This window comes from Alexandromys fortis, unplaced genomic scaffold (assembly GCF_014885135.2).
Source record: "Alexandromys fortis isolate MF-2015 unplaced genomic scaffold, M_Fortis_MF-2015_v1.1 scaffold_28, whole genome shotgun sequence".
In the NCBI taxonomy this organism is placed as follows: Eukaryota; Metazoa; Chordata; class Mammalia; order Rodentia; family Cricetidae; genus Alexandromys; species Alexandromys fortis.
Window position 1 is genome coordinate 1,848,307 of NW_026067901.1, and position 21,426 is coordinate 1,869,732.

At 47.0% G+C, this 21,426-nt stretch overlaps 1 protein-coding gene across 1 annotated transcript in view; it reads left to right on the top strand.

Moving 5' to 3' along the window:
• The first annotated feature begins 242 nt into the window (after positions 1-242).
• The window catches only part of Slc38a1 (solute carrier family 38 member 1), a 72,810-nt gene continuing 51,626 nt past the window's right edge, over positions 243-21,426 (top strand). The window contains exons 1-2 of the mRNA XM_050131285.1: positions 243-450; positions 18,376-18,591. Of these exons, the coding sequence (XP_049987242.1) occupies positions 18,470-18,591 (122 nt within the window). The 5' untranslated portion in view covers positions 243-450; positions 18,376-18,469. The remainder of the gene's footprint in view (positions 451-18,375; positions 18,592-21,426) is intronic.

Below are 21,426 nucleotides of genomic sequence, written 5' to 3' on the forward strand. Positions count from 1 at the left end.
CATCGTTCCGCCGCAAGCAGCTCAGCTCCGTGGGCGCACGGGCAGGGAGAGATGATGGTCTGAAAGGCCGCGCTCCTGTCCCCAAACTGCAGAAGCAAAAAGGGCGACGCGCCCCGTGGTAGCCAATGAGTCAGGCTGGAGCCCCTCCGCGCCGGGCGTGTGGATGTAAGTGTGAGGTTGGCGGGCAGAGTGTGGGTGGGGGGGAACTCTGATGCAATCAGCCCCGGGAGGAGGAGAGCCGGGAGAGCTGCGGCCACGCCACTCTGCCTGAAGGTCGCGGGCAAACCCGGCCAGCCTCCTAAACCCGCCACGCGGATCCTCCCCGCCCAGCGTTGCTGACGAGGGGCCACCTTTTCCCTAGCTAGACCTTGACACAAAGGACATCTAACTGCCGGGGACGGCCTGGAAGGGCGGACACTTTGGCGGCGCCTTTCCCTTTTATTTCTCAAGGTAAGGTGCGTTCGGAGGGCAGTGGGAGCGGCGGCCGTGGAGGGAAGGGGAGGCGGCAATGCGGACAGCCTCCATGTCTCCTGGACCCGGGCAGAGCGCGGTGCTGCCTTTCACGAAGGCTGAGCCCGGTGTCTTTCCCGGAACGTAGGGACCCCAGATTGTACCGTCGCACACCGTGGCTGACTTTTTGGACTTGTTTTCATGGTTGTGGAGTGTGGCACCAGATCTGGTTCCATTTTCCAGGTTTAGGGACCAAGTATGCAGTGTGAGGGACAGGAGGTACACCGAGGAGTGAGGCAGACTACATCTCGGGACTGGCAGGGCAGCGGAGTCTCAGCGCGGCTGCCCAGCGCCGTAAACAGGTGCACGTTTGCTGCACCTCCACGGGCTCGGCCCCTGTATCGGCTGGGATTAGTAGGAGGATGCTGGCAGTGACTCACTTTCCTCTCCCGCCCTGGAGGTTCTTTCCAGAATGAAGAGCCGGTGATAGGCTACTTCCTTTGCGAGCCCAGTCCACTGGGGCGGGAGAACAAAAGGCCACTGCTTGCGCAGGACCCGGAGCCGGGTGCCCTGGTCTCCCCTCCCCCGCACCTGGCCCCAAACATTGCGGCAAAAAGCTTTTCAACTGGCCGGCTCCACGCGGGGAGGAGAACGCTCCCGAGATCTCGTGTGGCTCGCCCTCACCCACCAGACAGCCCGGCTCCGGGCGCGGGGCTCTTCCGCACCCTAGCAAACAGCGAGCGGTTGCCGGCGCATCGCTCGCCACTGGGTTTCGGCCCAACTGTGCTCGCACCAGACACGAGTGCATATGGCGGCAAAAGGAATTTCGCGGTAAGCGCGTCACGCCGTGGACTGCCTTTCACAAGCTGCCTCGGGCCGAGGAAGGTGGCGCTTACTCCATCCCTTTGTGTCTTGCTCTGCGGTGTAGACCCGGGCTTTCGCTAGCCTGTTCCATCGGTGGAAAACACACTGGCTTTGGGGCTTGCGTACTAGACTCAGACGGATAGACGGTATTGTACGTGGAAGAGAGGAAACGAACCACCGCTAGGAAACGGTATGCATTTGCAAGATTTGACACCTCCGCATGATTTTTTTTAAACTTATAAAGCATATTATAGAGAGGGGGAAATAAATGTATGGTTTGCGGAATGCAGGGCCTGCAAGGCTGTAATTTGTCACCTTGATAGAAGAAACAGTGCTGCAACTCGTGCTTTTTCTGACGTCAGAAGGGCAACGGAAATAAAACCTGAGCTGGCTGGCCTCATTGTCAAATAACTCACCCTATAAGAAACCGGCAAGTCTCGTCACCCCACCGATCTGGTATGGCCTCCCCACCTCTGCCTTCAAATGACTTAAATGACTTTGCCATTCAGTCACTTAATCCTCAGTGTGTGGCTGAAAGCAAGGGAAAAGCGGCCTAGTTTGATGAGGTATTAATCTTAACAGGGCGTTTTTTTATTTCTTGTTCTTTCTTATTTTTTTTTTAAACTGGGTGCTGTGAATTTAACGGGTGCTGTGTAGCAGGCAGCGACTAATCAGATCAAGTTCCGGCTCCTTTGCCATGTCCATTCTCACCAGGAAACAGGCTATGGATGAATGCATTCAGAAATGCCAGGTGTTCAGACCGTGAAGAAATGAGACAGGAGGATCATGAGACCTGAGGATGCTTAAGATAAGGCCACCCATTAGGAGGGGTTGTGTAAGACACGTGTTTTTCTCCCTTGATGAGGAGAAAAGATCCTCTGTCTGAATAATTAGGGGAAGACTTCCAGAAGAAATGCTGACTGTGCCGCGGTTGACTATAATTCAGCAGATAGGTAGGTAGATCGAAAGATACTTTGTAATCCTTAAACTTTTGCTGCTTAGGGACAGTTTTACCTTGCTTCTTGAACTGATAAGCCTATGATGAGGGGAGCAGCGGTCTTAAGCCTGGCATCTGTTACAGTGCTCAGCTCATTTTTTCCCTCTCTAGTGCCAGAGATACAGGGATTAGTTAATAAATGCTTGCTGGATTGTGACCTTGGCCAGGCAGCTCTCCCAGCCCTTTGGGATACCCACGATGCCACAGATCATCTCTCCTTTTCCTACCCCGCAACCCATCCCTTTTAAGTCGAAACCTTGCCGTCTTTCTGCTTTTCTTGATTTTACCAGTCCCCACTTTTGAGCGGTAATCGGATCATGGCAACTGCCCCTCGCTTGTCATTTTGCTGTAAGTGTGCAAGCCCATTGAGCAGATTCTTAGGGCGCAGGAACTGCGAGATGGGAGAGGCCTTGAGTGCCCATGGGTGCGGGAGGAAGATGTGAGCATGATTAAGAGAGAAGGGGTCAGCTGAGGCAATGTAACAGCTGCCCAGTTGTTCCTGTCCATACTCAACGCCGCCACCCTAGCTCAATCTGGGCACTTCCATGAATCTTACATTTTACTGTCTTTAAAATTGTTCACATCTTGTAAGGCGCTTGATCTCCATCGAGTCCCCACTTCCCTGCAAATAAAGTCTGAATTCCTTTGCCAGGTGCCCAGAACCGTCCCAGTCTGACCCCTCACCTCTTTCCATCTCTCCCAAATGATATTCTCTTTATTCCCAGGGCACAGTGCAGACCCACCTTACCCCTAGGTACTCTTCTGCCTCAGTGGCTATGTAGCTTCCAGACTAGAAATTCTGTGTATTTGTGACAGCCTGTCGGGGTGCTATTTTTCTGCCCCTTAGAAGAGCTAGGTGACCTCCTTCCGTGACATTTGCATAAAGTGGGAGGTAGGCGGTAAGGCTTAGCCGCTAATCTGCATGCCAGCCTGCAACTTAATGGTCTAGGGAACTTGGTGCAAATTGTTGAATTTTTCTGAGGTTCAGGATTCCCCCCTCATTTATTAAATGGGGATGATAGCGGTGGTAGTTATTGAGTTACCCTAGAGACTTAATCAAGATGGTGGAGATGAGGTTGCTCACACATTCTTATTGGTACTGTTTGATGGCCTGGCTATTGGTTTTCTGCCGATTATGGGTTTCAAGCTTGTCATTAATGTCAGAGAAATTCAAAGAAGTCCGATGGCCTGGGGTGGGGTGGAGTCGTAGCACAGTGAGCGAGGTGAGCGAGGTGGCAGTGACTGGGGGCAACTCAGTCCCCATCCAGAGCTGTGAAGATGCAACGAGAGTCAGCCATGCCAGGACTATCTAGTCTGTGTTCACTACTAATCTTAGTGGTTCTCAGCCCAGCTCCACGGTTGATTCAACCTGTGTCTTTGAAAAATCTCCCGACGCGTTGACTCTGTCTCCAAAGATAGATCAGGCAGGAGACACGGAAGCGTGAGGGGAGATTCTGGAGCGGTTTTTAAGATTAGAGCAGAGCTCGCAAACCGAGCATCAGAGATGGTATGTCTGTGTCGCCTGCTGAAGTCTTAGCAGTGTGAAGCTATGAGCTTGCCTGGCTTTTCCCCTCGATTTTACCAAACCACCCAGTTGCTGACATCATGGGACCTCAGGTTACAATGCGTGGCCTGTATTATTCCCAGGCCTGGAGGCCCTTCCAGCGAGAAGGCCAGGATCACGTGAAGACGTGACATGAGCCTCTCAGTTTCCGTCTCTTGCAGTGACGAAGGTGGGCTGGAGAGGGAAAGGAAAGGGATCGGTGGTGGCCTGGGGTGTGGGAGGACAGAACTGAGGAAAGTAGGCCCTAAGTCACAGTCGTTTCTGTTGTAATTGCAAACTGATGAGTGCTTGTGGGCGTGGTTTGTGTGAGTTATACTTTTAAAATGATTTGGGCTGAGTTCCTGGATTAAAAAAAATTAGGATGTCACGTCACACATGGATTTCCAGCATTCCTTTTTAAAGATGTCAACGGGTGTGGTGGGGCATGCCTTCAGTTCCAGAACTCTGGAGGCAGAAGTGGGCGGATCTCTGTGAGTTTGTGTCCAACCCAGCCTAGGTAGTGAGTTCTAGGCCAGCCAAAGCTACGCAATAAGACCCTGTCTCACTAAACAAAACGCTAAAGACCGGCTTTGTCCCTGCTGCTGGTTGGAGAGATGTGAATTAGACCGGTGTTTTCCAGTTCTGTGAGCCAGGGCTGTGTGGCTCATCTGCCTTGCCTGCCCGGACACACACACGAGCTTCATTTGATCTCAGCCTTTCTTCTCCAGCCGTAGATGTGAAGGGTGACTTCCCAGTAGACTCCCTGGAGAACACTTAAAATACACACGGATCCCATCCTAGATCCGTGGGGCATGAGGTCACTCTTGATCTTTGATTTTCTTTTCTTAAGTTTCCTGGTTGGTTCCCACGTCCAGCCGGAATGACACCAACTAGTCTTGGGTCAGCTGTTGAGAAGAGTCTCCTTGGGATCATCTGCTTAGTTAAAGTAACCTGTAAACAGCCAGATCAACCAGAGGTCTGAGAACTGGGAGAGAGCTTGAAAGAATGTCAGTTCTTTCCACCTCCAGAGACCTGGAGAGAGAAAAAGGGATCTTTCGCATTCTGCACCATCCTGTGGTTTTTGAATGGCAAAGTGTCTTGGGGACTTCTTCCTCTTTTCAAATTGAAGTCCATATTTAAAGGTATCTTTGTCAAAATAATCCACTTTTCACGGGCTACTCTGTGGTGCTTTTAATCCCTCTGCATTTGTATTGGGCATTTCATCAGGACTTGATGGGTCGGAGCTCAACTCGGGGTTAAATACAGCACACTTACTGCCCACTGCTCTTAGTACAAGGTTGGTCTGTGACCAGAAATAGAAACACAACAAAACACACACGTGTAGAAAGTCACGCTTTGCTTTAGAGTGTTCCAAGTTGGTTTTGACTCCTTATGTTTTGTAGTAGTTTTAGAAATCCATTGTCAGTTAAGGGGAGTTGTATTACTGTTCACACCAGTGTTCTCATTAAAAAAAAAGCTTCACATATTGATTGTTATTATTATTATTTTACAGTAATACAGAATCTGTTTTCCTCTATCCAGTGTTATATGTTGACTTGACTTCTGAAGTTTGTATCTCAGAGAAATCAGTGCCATTTTGAAACATGTAAATATGGATATTAATTCACAGATACCATAGCTTGGGCACAGTGACAGCAGGAACTTGGGTGATAACCTGAACAGTCACAGAATAGTGGAGCAGTAGGGACAGGTCCTGGGGCACCCTGGATAGGACAGGGTGTAGTATGAAGTCTGTCCCCAGTGACTGGCAGGGCTTGTTGTGGGTGAGCCTTCTTATTTATTTATTTATTTATTTATTTATTTATTTATTAAAGATTTCTGCCTCCTCCCCTCCACTGCCTCCCATATCCTCCCCCCAATTCAGTCCCCCTCCCTCATCAGCCCAAAGAGCAATCAGGGTTCCCTGCCTTGTGGGAAGTCCAAGGACCACCCACCTCCTTCCAGGTCTAGTAAGGTGAGCATCCAAACTGCCTAGGCTCCCCCAAAGCCAGTACGTGCAGTAGGATCAAAACCCAGTGTCATTGATCTTGACTTCTCAGCGGTCCTCATTGTCCGCTATGTTCAGCGAGTCAGGTTTTATCCCATGCTTTTTCAGACCCAGTCCAGCTGGCCTTGTTGAGTTCCCGATAGAACATCCCCAATGTCTCAGTATGTGAGTGCACCCCTCGCGGTCCTGAGTTCCTTGCTCGTGCTCTCTCTCCTTCTGCTCCTGATTTGGACCTTGGGATTTCAGTCTGGTGTTCCAATTTGGGTCTCTGTCTGGGTGAGCCTTCTTTAACACTGAGTTGATACTTCATCAGCACGCTGCCATTTTGAGCCTGATCCCATTTCCCTTTGCCATGGAGGTTTAGTGCCTTTCCAGCCTGGTCTACTCTCCTGGAAGCCTGCAAAGGCCCCTTGTATGTTATAACCAGAGACATCTCCAGACTTTGTCAAATATCTCCTGATAGGCAAAATTGCTTCTGCTTGAGACAGACAGCTTTGATAGTATTTCTCCTCTGGACTTTTAGAAACAGCACAGACTGTCTTAAACATGGCAGCTCAGTGTCAGGATATGATCAGAATACCTTCGACTAGGCTGCTTTCAATGGTTTTAATGTATTTTTCCTACCCAGATTCAATGGGAAGGAAATTGTGTGCAGGTTCATGAAGGTGAAGCGGACCTGTCTGTGCCACTTCATGGTCTTGTTTTTGTCTCCTTTCTGGAGAATCATGCTTGTCAGGATCACTCTATCTGCAGATTTAGCAAAAAAAAAAAAAAAAAACAAAAAAAAATTTCCATCATCTTGAATGTTAGTGAATATGTTCTATGCTATGTTCCTGTGAGATCTGTTACCTTGATATCTCTCCCCCATTAAACTGCAATTGAAAAACAACAACAACAACAAAACATTATTAAAATATTTGAGTCCTTGATCTAAGCCAGTGAGTAATCCTCATAGCAGGCATGTGTGAATTCACCACAAATAAATAACCACAGCTTGGTCACTAGAGGAGGTTGGTTTGATATTGAAAACCAAATCCTGTTTGAGTTTGTACAGGCATGACGGAAAGTGGGGAGTGTGGCCAGGACCCAGTGAGAACTGCATGGGAGCCCCTGCAGAGATGCCGAGTCCCAGTGCAGTGGAAGGGGAAGCAAGGAGCAAGTGCGGCTTCGAACTCTAGGCTCCAGGAACCGTGTCTGTACACATTTGGAACTGTCACTATTGGTCGTGGGGGACGAGAAAGCTGCAAGGCAAATGTTTCCTGGAAGAATCCTTTCCTACAGTTGGGAGAGCGGAGGGCCCCAGAGGTGGCACGGAAGGGAAGGTGGGAGGGTTAGGGTTGTGCAGCTGTAAGGAATGGAGGGAAAAGGTGGGGCATTTGAAGGAAAAATGGTAGGACTGGCAACTGTTTCCATAGGTTGTCTTAAGGGGAAGCCGCTGGTTGAAGTGGAAGAGTCGGAAGATTGGCTGAGGTCAGGTGATAGATTCAGATCCCGTTCTGCAGTAGCTGTGGTGACAGCGAACATCTGTGTGGACAGCTGTAGGGGCATTTCACTTGTGTTTTAATAAATGAAACCTGCCTGAGGATCAGAGAGTAAAACAGCCACACTGGTCAAACTTACAGACCAGGCAGTGGTGACACACACTGGTTGCCATAGAAACCGGGAGGTGCATGCCTTTAATCCCAGTGGTACACACCTTTAATCTCAGCCCTAGCAAGGATTATAAAACAGGAGGAGACAGCTCTCAGACACAGTCTCATTCTGAGATTCCTGGAGGCAGGATCACCATTTCGGACTGAGATCCGGCTAAGAGCCAGTGGCTGGCTGTTTTGCTTTTTGGATTTTCGGGTTGAACCCCAATTTCTCTCTCTGAGTTTTTATTAATCGTGCTTCAGACAGGTCTATCAGGCAGCCAGAGACTTAAAGATTTTATTGGAAATTTCTGAGCAGGAAGGAACTGACTGACCTGCTCTCCTCCCTCACCCTCTCTTTTTACAGATGAACACACATACACACACACACACACACACGACTCTCACAACAACACATTTTGTGTTGCGCATCATGGCTGTTATCCAGTAGAGCCTGGAGTGGAAATCCCGTGTGACAGCAGAGGAATCAAAGACTGGGAAAGGAGATCTAAAGATGCCTGTGGGATGAACCCTTACACTGGGTGGGAGTTTGGAATCGCAGCTCCGGAAGAACAAAGCCAGAGAATTGCCCCTGACCTTAGGGCAGGTAGAGGAAGGCAGCTGGTAAGGGATCTCAAAGTAGGCAAGAAGGGAGTCGGTGAGGGGCAAGGTGGGAGGTCACGAGTCAGCGGAAGAAGGCCCAGGAAAGCCATTTTAGCTTGCCAGATTCAGGCAGGCACTGTGAGTAACTATGATGTGTGGCTAAACCATGGCTCTTTTGATTGTGCCCACCGGTGTAAGTCAGCCTGCACAGCTGTGGTCGTCTGGGAAGGCCTCCATAACACTGGCCTATAGCCGGGCGGTGGTGGCGCACACCTTTAATCCCAGCACTTGGGAGGCTGAGATAGGCCATCTCTGTGAGTTCGAGGCCAGCCTGGTCTACAAGAGCTCTTTCTAGATCATTTGAGCGTTTTCCTGATTAATGTGGAAGGACTCAACCACCCATGGACTGGTGGTCCTGGGTTATATAAGGAAGCAGGTCGAGAAAGCAAGCCAGTAAATTCCTCCGTGACTTCTGCTCGATTCCTGCCTCCAGGTTCCTGTCTTTACTTTCTGTCCCAACTTTCCTTCATGAGGGACTGTGGTCAGGATATGCATGCGGAAATAAACCCTTTGCTCCCCAAGTTGCTTTTGGTCATGGTGTTTTAATCCCAGCAACAGAAACCCTAAGACAATGACTGTATGGGCAGAGTAGCCGTGTGCTGTCTTTCCTAGATAGGGAAGCTGAGGCAAGAGGATTTGACCTGGCGTCACATGGCTCGTTTATGGTGGAGCAAGAATTTGCTGGTCAAACATGGCTTTAGGGGAGTAGAGAAGTTGGAAGGAAAGAGCAGCTCTGGACAGGTTACATGCCAGGTACGGTGAGTGTGTGGGACAGAAGCTAGGAGGCCAGAGAAAAGCTCCAGCCATTGGTGTTGGCTGGTCTGGCACCTTAGACGAGAGGATGCCTGCTTCTGAGATGCGCTGGCCCTCAGTCTTGGTCTCTAAGACCCTTTTTGTTGTTGCCTGTCTCCCAAGGATCTCAAGTTGTAAAGATTTTGATTGTCAACATTAAACTTTTAATTGAAGTATTATATGCATCGTAATACTTGGATATTTGTTTGCTTATATTTAAAGCGTGCATGTGTATGCACACACGACGCAGTGCCCAGCGCGGTGCTATGGCATGTATTCAAGAGTCAGAGGTCAGCCTCTGAGAGGAAGTTCTCCCCCTCCACCATGTAGATCCTGGCATCAAACTCAGGTCATTAGACTGGGTAAGCGTATTAATCTACCTAGCCTTCTTGCCTGCCCTATTAAGTTGTTCAAAATGATTTATTTAATTATTATGCATATAGTATTCTTCCTGCATGCATGTCTGCAGGACAGAAGAGGGCACCAGATCCCATTACAGATGGCTGTGAGCCACCATGTGGTTGCTGGGAATTGAACTCAGGACCTCTGGAAGAGCAACCTGTGTTCTCTAACCTCAATCTTTGAGGTTCTTTTTTTAATAAAAAAAATTTTTATTGTTTAATTATGTGTATTATGTGTCTTGTGTGGTGTGTGCATGTATGAGTGCAGTGCCCTGGGAATCCAGAAGAGGGCGTCGCATCCCTTGGAGCTGTGTTCCCGTGTAGGCACTTGGAACTAAACTTGGAGTCTCTGCTAGAGCAGAAAATGCTCTCAACTGCTGGATCATCTCTTCAGCCCCAGATCTTTGTTTCCGTTTGCTTGTTTGTCTGTTCGCTGTTGTTTTGTTTGCGATATGATCCACTACATAGCACTTGGTGGGCTCACTCATTATGTAGATAAGCCAAACTTGCAGCAATCCTCTGTTTGGCCTCTCTGCTGAGATTACAAAGTGTGCCCCTATTCTGGATTCATAGTGATCAGATTCTGTGTGTAGTGGTTACTAAGGTTGGCTAGCTACTGTATTTTTTTCTTGTTTTATTTACCCAGTGATAGTTGACGTTGTTAAGTACAACCTTGGCTTATTACATTTAGATAAGATAACCCAACTAAAAGGTGGGTTATTTATATATTATGAGGTCATATTAGATGGCATTATTGTTAACTTGTTTAGCTTATCTGAGACCTTTTGAAATAGACCCATGTTAGCATATGTGTACTTACAGTGTAAGTGCAGAGACCTGGGACTCTCGTGTGTAAACAGGCTCAGCTGGTGGTGAGAAGAGACATCCAGGAAGAATAAAACCATTGACTGTCTGTCTGTCTGTCTGCCTGTTTGTGGTGTTACTGTTTCTGCTTCCATCCCATCAGCAGACACATCCCTGGTCTTGGTGTCTTGCCTATTAGAATAATGTGGCAAAGAACACGTGAGTGCAGAGATCCTCAAGAAGTGTTGACTTCATTTCCTTTGGGTATGTGCCCAGGAGAGGCTTGCTGGGTCATATGGTGGTTCTATTTTTAATTTCTTTAGAATTGCGATGTAAGTTTCCACCTACCGTGTACAAGGCCTCTCTTTCTCCACACCTTCACTGACACGTGTTATCTCTTGAGTCTTTGCTGAGCACCGTCCTGATGGGTGGGAGGCTGTAGTTCCTCTGTGGTTTTGATCTGTTTGCAGCCCCAGGTATTAGCGGTGCTGAGGACTTTTCATGTGTTTGGTAGCCATTGGCATGTCCTGTTGGTTAACACTTCCTTAAACTGCTGACTTAGTTAGCTGTTAGAGTTGATTCCAGCTGTTGAGTTAGGATACCTACCAGATATTGAGCTAGGATGCCGACCAGGTGTTAAGCTATGATACCTACCAGGTGTTGAGCTAGGAAGCCTTCCAGGTGTTGAACTAGGATGCCTTCCAGGTGTTGAGCTAGGATACCTTCCAGGTGTTGAGCTAGGATACCTACCAGGTGTTGAGCTAGGATACCTACCAGGTGTTGAGCTAGGATGCCTACCAGGTGTTGAGTTAGGATGCCTACCAGATGTTGAGCTAGGATGCCTACCAGGTATTGAGCTAGGACACCTACCAGGTGTTCTACTAGGATACCTACCAGATATTGAGCTAGGAAGCCTTCCAGGTGTTGAGCTAGGATGCCTACCAAGTATTGAGCTAGGATGCCTACCAGGTGTTGAGCTAGGATACCTACCAGGTATTGAGCTAGGACACCTACCAGGTGTTCTACTAGGATACCTACCAGGTATTGAGCTAGGATACCTACCAGGTATTGAGCTAGGATGCCTACCAGATGTTGAACTAGGATACCCACGATCATATTCATTCTTCATAATAAAAATGAGACGACAGGAGCTGGAGAGGTGGCTCAGCAATTAAGAACACTGACTGTTCTTCCAGAGGACCTAGGTTCCATTTCCATCACCCACAAGGCAGCTCACAACCACTTTTAATACTGAGTTAGCCAAATCCATCCCCTCATATTAGCTCTAAGCACGTTAGTACAGTCGCCAGTGTAAGTCGTGCCTCACCATCATCCCTCAGTCTAAGAAACACAGTTCAGGTCCTGGTTTCTCCAGTTTCTATTTATCTCTCCTCCCTTTTCTTCTTTACTTCACTCATTCCTTCCTCGTGCATACAATACATGTACATGTATATTTCTGAAATCTTCCAGGATTTTGTCTTTGTTCTGTTAGTTTGATCTCTGTCATGCAAAACATTTTATGGTGTACTAACATCTTATGTGGGACGGCTTGGTGTACCCAAACAGGTTCCGGATTACTTAAAAGCCAGATGAGTTTATTTGTATATACCCTCGCCTGATACATAACACAGTGCAGTCTTATGTATTTTACTTTAGTGCTGTGCGAAGATGTATGGAGATAAATAATTCTTGCCCCAAAGATGAGGATTCTTGGGGTAAGAATCAAAAGTCCCCTTTGCTGAGTGAGCTCTGATTTGTAATTATTTCAAAGGTTGAGATGTAGAAATCATAGTTAGGGTAACGTTAAGATCCTAATATGATGTTTTTTATTTAATTAATTGTATCATTGCTGTGTGTGTGTGTGCGGGCGTGCACATGCATGAACAGGTGCTTGTATATGCACAAGCATGTAGAAGCCAAAAGTTCACATCAAGTGTTGTCCTCAATCATTTTCCACTTTATAATTTCTTAAAAATAATAAATGTATTTATTTACTTATTTGTGTGTTTGTGTGTGTGTGTTCGTGTTTGTGTGCGCATGCCATAGCAAGCGTGTAGGCATCAGTGAGACAACTTGCGGAAGTTGGCTCTCTCCTTCCATCATGTGGGGCCCAGGCAGTATCGGGCTTCAGTGTTAAGTGCCTTTACCCTTGATCCACTTTATCTCTTTGCGCCAACTTCTTTTATTATTATTATTTTGTTTCTTCGAGACAGGGTTTCTCTGTACCTTTGGAGCCTGTCCTGGAACTAGCTCTTGTAGACCAGCTGGCCTTGAACGCAAAGAGATCCACCTGCCTCTGCCTCTGCCTCTGCCTCTTGAGTGCTGGGATTAAAGGTGTGTGTTACCACCGCCCGGCCCATCTTCTTATAAATTGAGACAGGGTTTCTCACTGAACCTAGAATTTACTATTTCCACTAGACTGGCTGCCTGGTGAGCCCCAAGGATACATTCATTTCCTCCCTCTCCCTCAACTCCTGGACCCAATACTGGGGTACCAGGCAAACTGCTAGGCTTCCACCTGGGTACTGGGGACTTGAATTTGGGTCCTCATGGTCATGCAACAAGCTCTTTATTGGCAGAGTCATCTTTCCAGACCCTGGTGTTTTGTTTTGTTTTGTTTTTGTTTTAACCATTTCTTTTGAATCCAAGGCTCTCTCTAGAATCTAGACTAGTCTCATAAATTCACTGTCCTTCTGTCTTAGTCACCCAAGTTCCAAATTACATGAGTGTGCTACTACCTTAATGCTGATAGTTCTCATTCAGGGAAACTATAATTATTTTTTGATTCTTAAATCCAACCTATATATCCTACCTCTATTGTCTGAGCATGTGTTACTTCTACCAAGAAGTCTCAGCTCAGGTCTCATCTCTACCTGTCAATCTCTCCATCAAACATCTGAGCATCAGCAGTAACAGAGTGGGTACTATTGGGTACCATTGGGCACCATTGGGTACCATTAGGCACCCTGGGCATCATTGGGTACCATTGGGTACCACTAGGCATCATTGGGTACCATTAGGCACCCCTGTGCTTCATTGGGTACCATTAGGCAACACTGGCCACTGTTGAGCATCTTTGGGTACCATTGAGCATCAAGCCATTTAACCAGGTATTAGCAGTGATCATGTAGACTTGTTTGTTGATAGAACTCTGGGTAGAAAATTATATCTTAAATGAAAATGAATATAATAAAAATTCAAAGCCGAGCATGGTGATGCCCAAGTGTAAAGTCTGCACTTGGAAGGTAGAAGTAGAAGGATTTTGAAATTCAAGGGCATCCTCAGGCAGCCTAGACTATGAGGCTGTGCCTCAAAGCAAGCAAAATAAAAAAAGGCAAACCTAAAACACACATGAAGAAAATCTCTCTCCGGGCAGTGGTAGCACACACCTTTAATCCCAGCACTCAGGAGGCAGAGGCAAGTGGATCTCTATGAGTTCAACACCAGCCTGGTCTGCAAGAGCTAGTTCCAGGACAGCCAGGGCTACACAGAGAAACCCAGTCTCGAAAAACAAAACGGAAAATAAAAAAACAAAAAGAAAGAAAATCTCTCGTTTTCTTGAATGTATACATTTTCATTTGTAGTCGTCTTTTTTTAAAATATTTATTTATTATGTATACAATATTTTGTCTACATGTATGCCTGCAGGCCAGAAGAGGGTACCAGACCCCATTACAGATGGTTGTGAGCCACCATGTGGTTGCTGGGAATTGAACTCAGGACCTTTGGAAGAGCAGGCAATGCTCTTAACCACTGAGCCATCTCTCCAGCCCTGTAGTCGTCTTTTGTTTGGTTCATTTACTGAGAGTGTCCTTGTGAGGGGCAGCATCTCCTCAGAAGGCTGCACAGCCCACAGTGACTCCCTGACAGCAACATCCCTGCTTGCTGAGACAGCAGGTCACCCTTAGAGGTGTTTCCCGCCTTTGTAGAGCTGCGTTTCTCACAAACCCTGTATTATTGATCAGCAAGGCACTGGCTTTTGGTTTTGCATATGCGTGTAAGCATGCAGTCTATGTGTACGTGTATACATGTACATGTGTGTGCACAAGTATGGATGCACATGTGCTCATGCTCACTCGCGTGCATGTGAAGGTCAAAGGTCAGCCTTGGATGTCTTCCTCAATCTCTTCCACTTTATTTTTTTAGGCAGATTCTCTCACTGAACCTGGAGCTCACCAGTTCTGGGGATCCACCGGTCCCCACCACACCCCCAACTCTGGTGTTACAGACACACACAGTGCGCACAGCTTTTTCATGAGGACTGGTAGGGTCTGAATTCGGGTTCTCATGATTTACTCCTGAGCCATGTCAACGGAACAAATAGCAAAAACACTTCTGTCCTTCAGAACCCTTACAGTCTGGTGCTCCGTGAAAAAAGTAGGTTAAAAACAATCTAAAGTCTTCAGTGTTAAATCATAGGGGAAGTTGCGGGGGTAGAGATGGAAAAAGAGACAAGAAAGAAAAAGGAATGAAAATGAGGAGGAGGAAGTGGGTGAGTCTCAGCAGCCTATTTTTAGGTGGCGGAATTTCTTTTATGTTTGTTCTAGAGGCTCTCCATCAAGTGTGTATTCCTCTCAGGGAAGAAAGATTCATGGTCCAGCCCAAATAACTTCTCTATAACACTGTCCCAGGTCCCGTTTTTAAAACTTCATCATCACTTAGTTCTCAAATAAGGATAATTTGAGCATCAATGATTTCCCAAGTAAAGCCCAAGCAGGACAAGAGGCATGATGGACTTGGTGGTGTTTCTGTTCCTTCTCCAGTTTTCACCTTCAAGAGCATGTTAGGCTTCAAGGAGACTTAGTTTATGCACTTGACAACTTCCTATTTGATGAACTTGTACTGACTGGTGTTTGCGTAGGTGTAGTGGGTGGGGTTTTGGTTGCATTTGTGGTTTTCATTTCCCTACATGATAAGTTAATGCTGCTTGTATACTAAACGCGCGTGTGCGCGGGCACACACACACACATACACACACACTGTATACTGGCTGGTTTTGTGTGTCAACTTGACACAAGCTAGAGTCATCAGATTAGTGACCAGTGGGGGAGGCAGGGTCCAGCTCATGGTAGGTAGTGTCACCCCTGGGCTGGTGGTCCTGAGTTCTATAAGCAGGCTGAGCAAGCCATGGGAAAGCAAGCCAGTAAGCAGCTCCCCTCCATGATCTCTGTGTCAGTTCCTGCATCCAGGTTTCTGCCCTGTGTGAGTTCCTGTCCTGACTTCATTCAGTGATGAACAGCAATATGGAAGTGTAAGCCAAATAAACCCTTCCTTCCCCAACTTGCTTTATGGTCATAGTGTTTTATTCTAGCAATAGAAGCCCTGACTAAGATAGCATTCATGCACATGCGTGCATACACACACACACACGCAGAATTATGAACGATTGACTTCAAACAATAAACACCAAATCTCTTACTAAAATAAAAACTAATCTGCTCGTAGAGACTCCCTTCCTGGTACCCCACTACCTTCTGATTTGGAGAGAGAAAAACTTAACAGATTAGAGACCCCATCATCCCCTCTCGGGCCTGTCGCCCCTCACGTCAGCAGCCTATCACATAGTTTTAGAAGCAAGAGTGAGTGTCAAGCGTTTAGAAATTACACAACCTGCTTTGTAGGCCAGTTTTAATTAGAGGAGGCCCAGAGGTGAAAGTGGGGTTAAGCCACTTGAATGAAGGCAGCTTTGCCCAGAGAAGACAGGGGAGGCCATTGTCACTATTTGAAGACCCCCCAAAACGGTCAGAGCTGGACTCAGCTCCCCACTTCTGCCTTTCTAGCTTCCCAGAGGTGCCTCGTGCAGTGGGAGGGAGAGGCTCCTGGAACCTTAGATATTAGAATATACTTATGCTGTGGGAGTTTAAACACCTGACACCAGAGAAATTTCCATCTAGATGGGGGACTGGAAGGAAAAGGATTACTGTGTGGGTTCCATGTGCCAAGAGATTATACCTCCGATTGTATCATTCTGGGCACTTCTCTGGGTTCGTTAGACATCAGAGAGTGTGCCGGCCGGCCGGGACACCTGCACAGGAGTATCAGGTCTCCCTTAACTGGGTCAGTCATATTGGTATTCAGGATCAGACAATACATCGGATCTTCTCCAGGAGATACCACAAAGAAAATTTGGGTATTTGTATTTTCTTTAAACTTGAGTTTTATTTTTTCACAATTTATCCAATTTTTTGAGTTTCATACATGAATGATGGTTGTTTACATAATGCCCACCCTACCCTCTTCCCGGTAGCTCCTCCCGAGTCCCTGACTCCTCGAGTTCATGAGCTCTTTAATTGTTACTGTTACACACATATACGCAAGTATAAACACAGCCTGCTACGCCCATTCAGTGCTGCTCATATGGGTGTGTTCATGGCTGACCACGGGGACTGGATAATGACTGGGGAGGGCGACCCAGGTCCCTGGGGAACTGATTTCCCTCGCTCGGCAGCCTGTAGCTCTTCATCAGTCCAGTGGTTCTCAACCTTGTGTGTGTGTGGGGGGGGGGTGGAGGCGAACGACCCTTTCAGGATATCAGATATCCTGCGTATCAGATATTTACATTACAATTCGCAACACTACCAAAATTCCAGTGATAAAAGTAGCGAGGAAGTGATTTTACGGCTGGGAGTCAGCACGGCGCGAGGAGCTGTACTCAAGTGTTCCAGCGTTAGGAAGACAGAGAAGTACTCAGCTAGCACTACCTTCTAGGGGTTTGCCATTTTGACATTCTGTGCCATTCCAAGATGTCCTTGAAGGACACTTTAGAATAGCCAGCGAGGCAGCCAGCTTTTGGTAGCTCCCACCCCCCTTTGGAAGCAGATCCCTGCTGTATAAGCGCAGACTGTCGCTCCAGCAGGCCTGTGCCGCCGCCCCTGGTGTGGCCTTGCGTCTGAGCTGAAGTTTCATTCCCCTCCGTGTCCATCCTTTGGACTTCCCATGCGGTGTCCCCAAACTCTCCCACATGTCAGTGTCGCCTCAGGACCTGTGCCCCAGCCGTCCGTGGGAGGGAAGCAGGACCTCTGATCGACCTTCCTGTCTGATGAGAAAATAGACGAGCAGGTGCATTAAAACCAAAATCCTCTGACTATGAGTTTTTAATTCCTTAATTCCCTGACATGGAGTGATTTCATTGAGGAGATTGATTTAATCTCTCGCGGTTGATGTATCAACTATTTGCTGAGTTCCAAAATAAAATTGGTTCAGGTTGTCGGTCGATCCCCGGTGGTGCCCTGTGTTGAGGATTTGCATTCTCATGCTACTGGGACTGCTTCATGGGGTGAAGATGCCTGTGCCTGCAGTCCGTACCTCTGTGCCCTGTGGGCGAGCACGTCACAAATCACTGAAATCACGTTCACGCGATTATTATTTATTAAATTTTAAGTCGTCTGTTTATTTGTGGTTGGGGGACATGTATACCACATCACACATTCGGAAGTCAGAGGCTGTTGGTGAAATGAGTTTTTCATTTCACCTGTGGGTCATGGGTGTTGTGATTTATGGCGCAGGTGACCCTGGCAGGTCCCACCCGATAGATACTCCATGCAGAGGGAGCTTGGGTACGGAGAGTTTATTTAGTGGGTATTGGGAGGGTATAAGAGTAAGGAGGTTATGGGGGGAAGAGAGAGAAAGAGAGAGAGATGAAGAGACAGAGAGAGGAAAGAGGAGGGGGGAGGAGGTAGAGGCTGCCTCTTCAGAAGAAGACTGCAAGAGAGAGAAAGGAAGAGAGAAGGGAAAAGCTTGCCTCAGTGGGAAGGGGGAAGATTGGGAGTGGGTGGAGCTTGTCTCTTAAAGGGACAGGGTACCCAGGTGACAGGGCAGGACAGCCTACTTACAATTATAACATTCCTGTCTTTTTCTTATAATAAGGAGGCAAGGGGTTGGCTTGGTAGCAAGTGCCTCAACCTCCTGAGCTGTCTTGCTGGCCTTTCATTTTCATTTTTAAACTCAGGTTCATAAAAGAGAGTGTGTGTCTTGCCTGCCATTAACGAGGTTCCTATAAATGTGAGCTAAAGATTATGGTACATGACTTACTTTATAGTTGAAAATGGAGGAAATGTGTAAAAGACATAAGATTACGAGATACACTTGTTTTTAATGCACCTGGTAGCAACATCTGCAAGTGTCATCTTTGCTCACTTTTCTGTTTGCCTTTGACAGTGGTTTGTGGGTCCACAGGGCTGCCTTTCATCCTTTTAACAATCCTTTATTTTGCTTTGTTTTAGGGGTCTCAAACATCGACACTTGCTGCTTCCTGCTTCTGAAGCCCCTCAGAGCAGAGGAAGTTTGGACTGACCGTTGGAGTGCAGACCCCTGAATATGATGCATTTCAAAAGCGGCCTCGAGCTAACGGAGCTGCAGAACATGACTGTGCCCGAAGACGACAACGTCAGCAATGACTCCAACGACTTCACCGAGGTGGAGAACGGCCAGATAAATAGGTGAGGCCTTTTCCGCAAGTGGCGCCCAGGGAAGGAAAGGTTTTCAGTTACTCCCGTGAATTATTCATTTACGAAAGTTATGCTTCGTTTGAAGATGCGATTTGAATTTCTTATGTGACATCTGTCGGACATAGCCTGGAATAGCAGAGGAGGGGAATAGGAAGTAATTTATTCATCTTTTCGAGTCTTTCAATTGAGCCTAAGAAAAATGTATAAATACGTTGGACCCCTACCAGCCCAGACTTCTCAAAACTCTATGCCTGTGAATTGGGCTATAGAATTTCATCACCTCTCGTACCCATATGTGCGCCATAACCATTGCCACACATTTTAATCAGGAAACTGCGAGCTGCCTTTGCGTGGTCTTTCTACAGATGACTGCAAACTACAACGGAGCTATCGTACCGAATAGCATTTGAAGTGTGGAATTTAAATGATAATCATGATCGATAGGTCCAAATGACTCTGTGAAAGACTGTGGGAGAGAAATAGTCCATGAGGGAGAAAGAAAAAGGATGGGAGGAGGGACTAGTGGGGGAGGGGGCAGGCCTGGTACAGGTCAGTCTGAGACTGTTAAATTATCAGGGTAGAACTAACTCTTTTGATTTTTAAATGACTTGAGATCATCCTGGGATATAGTGACTTTTTAAAATCTGAATTTTATGGATCCTTAGCAGGAAGCCTTGCCTTGCAGGAATTAATGGGACAATCTCCTAAAACACTGGGAGAGAGTAGGGCCTGCAGGGTTTGCGGGGCTCCTTTTAAAAAGTTTAATTGGATATGTGTGATGTCAGACAAACTGTGGGAGCTGGTTCTTTCTCTCTAATGCGTGGGTGCCAGGGATCAAACTCAGGCGGCCAGGTCTGGTGGCCAGTGCTTTTTACCCCTGGGCCATCTTATCAATCCTGCAGGACTGTGTATCATAAGGCCTTCAAGGGCACACTTTGTTAAGGCCACAAGGGGACAGAGATAGGAGGGTCAGCGCCTAGCCACAAGCAAGTGTCTTTGTAGGAATCATTTCTGACAGTCTGAAGTTCATTCTGATGCAGCATGCCTTGGAAAGCCCAGCCCAGGACTGTCCTTATTGACAGTTCCCTTTCCTTCCTGTAGTGAAGGTTAAGCCTCCCTATAGACACTTCTTCATTACCATCTAAGTGTGTTAAGTGATATTTCTTTATATTGGAATCAAATTTACTTACTTCTTACACCTTTTTTGAGTGATCATGAAGAGTTGCTTCTATCTCTTTTTAATTATGTGTATGTAGAAGAATGTGCCTGTGAGTGCAGTTGCCTGTGGAGACCAGAAGAGGACGTCAGGTTTCCTGGAGCTAGAGTTATCTGCAGTTGTGAGCCTCCTCACATGAGAGCTGGGAACTGAACTTGGATACTCCGGAAGAGCAGCACAGAGCATTTCTCTAGCCTCATAACTGCCATGTTGTTGTTATTGCTGTTATTTTGAATTTTTGAGATGGTCTATCTACGTAGCTGGAACTCTCTATGTAAGCCAGGCTGACTTCAAACTCCCAGCCCTTGATTCTATTTCTTGACTCTCAGTGTTTGACTTATATCACCGTGAATCTTTAGACCATCACTGAAAGCAGACATCTTCAAGTGAGAAGAAAATCTGTGAATCAAGGGGCCATCTTGACCCACTTAAATCTGTCTCTTTCCTCTGTCCTTCTGCGTTGGATACAGTGCTGGGCTTTTCTAGTGGCATGTTTTTTGTGCGCTGTGCTCCTGAGCAGTCTGGAGCCACTACTGACCTCCACCCAGCGGTGGTAAGGAGGCCATTTTGGTTTTATAAGGAAGCCTTTTTCTGGCAGCGGTGTTACCTTGAGGCCTTTAAAAGTGAGTCATTTACAGCTCAGCCTGGAGTCTGCCCTTGAGGTTTATAAGGTTTGCTTACAGAGCATGGGTTTTTAGGTGATTGTCATTTGCAGTAGGTGGAAGGAACACCCCTTGTCCTTGTTCGCCTAGACTCGGGCCTCCTGTGGGGTGAGCTCACTTCCCCACAGACGGTGACTAGCCCAAAGCTGGTGTGGGGGAGCTTTGGCTGACATTTCATGGAACTTTTGTCCCTCTCAAAGTCAGTGCTTTGCATTTCTTTCTTATTTTTTTTAAACCTCATTTTATTTCTTCTCCTTTACGGACATAATTCAGAATTCTTGCTTCATTCCTGGCTTTGTTGTTTGTTTTTGTTTGTTTTGGTGGTCCTAAGAATTGAACTCTGGACTTTGTGTATAGTAGAGCCCCAACCCTTCCTTCATTTCTGGCTCTGACAATTAAACCCACCATATGGCAGCAAGAGGCAAATAAAAGTAAATAAACGTTAAACACAAACAGCTAATTGTATTGAAGGCCCCACAGAGTGACCGGCGTTCCATGCCTGGAGTATTCCAGTCATCTTTGCTTGGTTCCAGCTCTGACTGACTGCCCTTAGCGCTTTCAGTAGTGAGCTCACGTTTGTGGGAGGGTGGGGCCAGTTATATCCGTCTAAGAGAAGAGAGTTCCCCAAGCACTGAAAGTCTCCCCACCAGTGCCTCTTTGTAGGGACTAAAGAAAGCGCTGAAGATGGTACTGATCTTGGCTGACAGATCATCCAGTTCATAGCTTTGTCTGGACACTTCCCCGGATACAATAAGAATCATTTCTGAGGTTTAATTAATCGTACAGTAGAGCCGCTTAGGCATTCAAATAAATGCTCGCTGTTATTCTAGGCCAGTTGTTTCTTTTGTGCCCTAAGTATTGCCCGATAGTGAGAAGCTTAAGCTTCAGACGGCTAGCCTTATAAAGAGTCAATTAGACCTCCATCAAGGCACTTTCATACATGTGTGA